The following is a 3,499-nucleotide window of genomic DNA, read 5'->3' as shown; positions in this document are numbered from 1 at the left end:
AAAAATATATTCCAAACACAATTAATTCTCATATAAAAGCTTCTTTTTAAATAATGACATTTGTAGTTAATGGGCTAGAACGGTTTAGTACAAAAATTGAGTGTGGTAAAAAGAAATCCAGAGACTTAAATGTTTGTTAAATAGTTCAAAGAGAATCACACAGAGAAATATAGTAAGTTTCCATATTGATGTTTTCTTCTTCACCTGTCTCTCAGAGTATGGGAGGATCCAGTAGCTGACATCACCACAATAGATCCATACTGTTTTTTTTCCTCAGACCAGACAAAAATAGTCAAACTATGAGTGTGGTCTGTGCTGTTTTGGAGATATATTTTCCCTCCTGCAGGAAATTAAACTGCTTCCAGTGCTTCCTCTGTGTTCAAAGCAAACTGTAACTGGCTAGGGTAAAGGTAGTGGAGTATTCTGTCACAGATTAACACAAATGACATAACTCCATGGCAGTCTTCCATTTTTTCCCCTTTTAGCCATGCCAGTTCCTACCAATAACATTGCCACAGTTCACAACAGACACAAACAGTCTATGTTCACACAGTGTGTGAATACAATTCCAACCGTCCTCAGCATCCTCATTCCTCCAACAGAGTACTGTACATGCCCAGATTTCCCTCCTCAGTCTACAAAGAGAAGCCCGTTTCTGTTGGGATGTTGAAATTGAATGAGTACTGTAGCAGTATTGACTATATCCAGACTGTGAAGTGACGGCCCATCAGACTGGAGGCTAGTCAATCCACGTTGGGATTTACAGGTAGAGGAGGATGGTGACGGAGAGACAGGGGGAGGGGGAGAAGGCACACATTTGGTTTTTTATCCGCTTCCTCAGCAGACCTGTAAACAGTGGAAAGAAGAGGTTGTAAATGTTACAGTAACATCTAAGCCTTTCTCACCGTACACTAAACACGCTTTTCATGCTCATTTTCAACTTGTTCATAAAATGGCTGTAGCTCCACCAACCAGTCCAGTTTATATCCATGTCTGTCCAGAATCATATAATATATGATGTGAAGGTATTTAGTGTATTATTTGGCGAAAACATGGATGCTTTACACACACCTTTAGCCCGGCAGCACAGAAGATCTCTACAATCACCACAGTTTCAAGGTGGGCACCCAAGATTTGTGACCTCAATTTAGTATTTAACCAAATGTCTCCCCTTCTGTTCCTGAGTTAGTATAGAGTTAATGGCCCAACAAATGTTTTTGCAAAACATAATGCTGTCAAAGTGAAGTTGACCTTTGGGGTATGAAATGTCATCACTTCATTTTAACCCATTAGACATTTGTGTGAAATGAGTGGATGAATTGTTTAGTAATGGCCAAAAATGGGTTTTGTGAGGTCACAGAAACGTTGACATTTCAACACCAAATTGTAATCCTCATCCTTGACTCGAAGCGGATATTTGTGCTAAAACTTCCCAAAGGTTCCCTCCAGGCTTTCCTGAGATATCACGTTCACGAGAACGGGAGGGATGTGAGGTCACAGTGACCTCGACCTTTGACCACCAAAATCTTTTCAGTCCTTAAGTCCATGTGGACATTTGACAAAAAAATTCCTGATTCATCACTCCAATGATATCAGCCTAGTGTCTTTAGAGAAGACACTAGAAGTGGGGTTAGCTGATTAACAGTGTCATATGAGGGTGGTGTTGTTGACCTGATTTACCCAACCCATTGCAGGTGTATGGAAATACATTCAGGGGACTGATTCTGGAAACAGAGGCAGAGGGCAAACAGAGACATTGTGCAACACTATGCTCTGTTGCCAAAGGTACTTTTTAAATGCTCCTTATAAAAAGTAGATGAAGAATTTCTTATTAGCTTCACATGGCCTCTCACCTTCTGGTCAGACATCATGGTGCTGGCCTGCAGGGGAGTTGGGTGCCCACTGAGCAGACCCCCTCCCGGCCGGTCATGTTCACAGAAGATAGTCCCATTGATGTAGTGAAAGCGATCCCCGGGGACAAGGCGGTTCCTGCAGGTCGCACAGGTAAAACACTGGGAAGAAAAGGAGAGCACGTGTCACGTGTAATTTTATTTTATTAAGTTATTAACTAGTAGGGGTGTTTAAATTAATCATGGCATTGATGCATCGCTATGTAGCATCGATTCAGTGACAGACCATAATTGATGATTGCCTATTGATGTTGCTTGTTGATTGCCCTGTTGCTGCTATTTTTTGCCTTTTGTCTGCCGCTTCATTCAGAAAGTGTATTTTTTCAAGAGCAGATGCAATCAAAAGGTGGATTTCAAACACCGTATATTGTACTGATTGAACTTGTTGATTAAAACCATGTGTAGCCATTTATAATAATTTTGAGGAGTTGAAGCATTGTGATGCCAATCGGCTTGATTCTGGTTTACTGTCTCATGTGTTCTGCTATCTGTGTTTTGCCATGTATGTTCCATGCTCAGTTTCCTGTTTTATTTTGTTGTCTCTCTGTTTCTCCTCTGTCTTGTCTTACTTCCTGCCTTGTGTATTCCTGCCTTTGTGATGGTCTGCCCCAGCCCTGGTGTGTTCTACCTCTTCTTTAGCCCTCATGTTACTTGTCTCTCGTTTTACCCTTGTTACCTCGTGTATTTAGCCTCTTTGCTGTCTTTGTCTCTTGTCTGTTGATTGTTTCCCTTGCTGTCACTCCCCGGGTCGCTTCTTTGTGGTTGTTTTCCCCTTTCATGTCTCCCGGGTTTTTCTAGTGGTTTTGGATTTTGATTACCTTCTTTATGCCTGCCTGCTTCCTTTGTTCAATCAATCCTCTACTCTGCATTTTTCGGTTGTGAGCTTCACTTTTCCGACAGATTTGAATCATTGACAGGATAAACGTAATCAAATCATGAGAGCAGTGAAGATTCATACCGCTATCAACTAGATGACTTAATTGATAACAGCATGAAGATCGTGGTAATGCGAATGTTGGAGTAACACAACTACATGTTCCACACTTACCTTAAGGTGGTAAACGTTGCCTTGCGCTCGCATCACCATCTCACTTGCAGGTATAGACTGTCCACAAGCACTGCAGGCTCCACTGTGTCCAAACAGCCTGCACATGAAACCACAGTACAAGTCTGTCACTTCAGCTATTTGAACACCATTGCCTCAACAGCTACATCAGCGCGTTGCTGCTAATCCCCAAACTGCAAAGGAAGCAGTGATGAATGAAAGTGTTTACCATTGGAATCCTGGGTAACGTAACAATATACCATCTGCAGGTTATTGTTAACTACAAAACTTTTACAGCCATCCCTTAAGCCTAGAGGGAGTGAAAGCTACCTAGCCCAATTTAGGGAGCAGGGCCGCACCTCAACTGCACCTCTCCCGACATTCCTATGAATGGGCTGGGCAATATATCTATATTGTATCGACGTCGATACATGAGGCTAGATATTGTCTTAAATTTTGGATTACGTAATTAGGGCCCGAGCACGAGTGCTAGGGCACCAACGGTGTCCTAGCACGAAGTGCAAGGAACCTATTGTTTTTGTAG

At 42.1% G+C, this 3,499-nt stretch overlaps 1 protein-coding gene across 1 annotated transcript in view; it reads right to left on the bottom strand.

Moving 5' to 3' along the window:
* Positions 1–476: 476 nt before the first annotated feature.
* lmo4a (LIM domain only 4a) overlaps positions 477–3,499 on the bottom strand; it is a 24,136-nt gene continuing 21,113 nt past the window's right edge. The window contains exons 3-5 of the mRNA XM_034896243.1: positions 2,959–3,055; positions 1,854–2,012; positions 477–846 (exon numbers count right to left, since the gene is read on the bottom strand). Coding sequence (XP_034752134.1) covers positions 838–846; positions 1,854–2,012; positions 2,959–3,055 — 265 coding nt within the window. The 3' untranslated portion in view covers positions 477–837. The remainder of the gene's footprint in view (positions 847–1,853; positions 2,013–2,958; positions 3,056–3,499) is intronic.

This window comes from Etheostoma cragini, chromosome 16, assembly GCF_013103735.1.
Source record: "Etheostoma cragini isolate CJK2018 chromosome 16, CSU_Ecrag_1.0, whole genome shotgun sequence".
Taxonomy (NCBI): domain Eukaryota; kingdom Metazoa; phylum Chordata; class Actinopteri; order Perciformes; family Percidae; genus Etheostoma; species Etheostoma cragini.
Note: the sequence above shows the minus strand (reverse complement) of the source record. Positions and strands in the feature narration are given on the sequence as shown.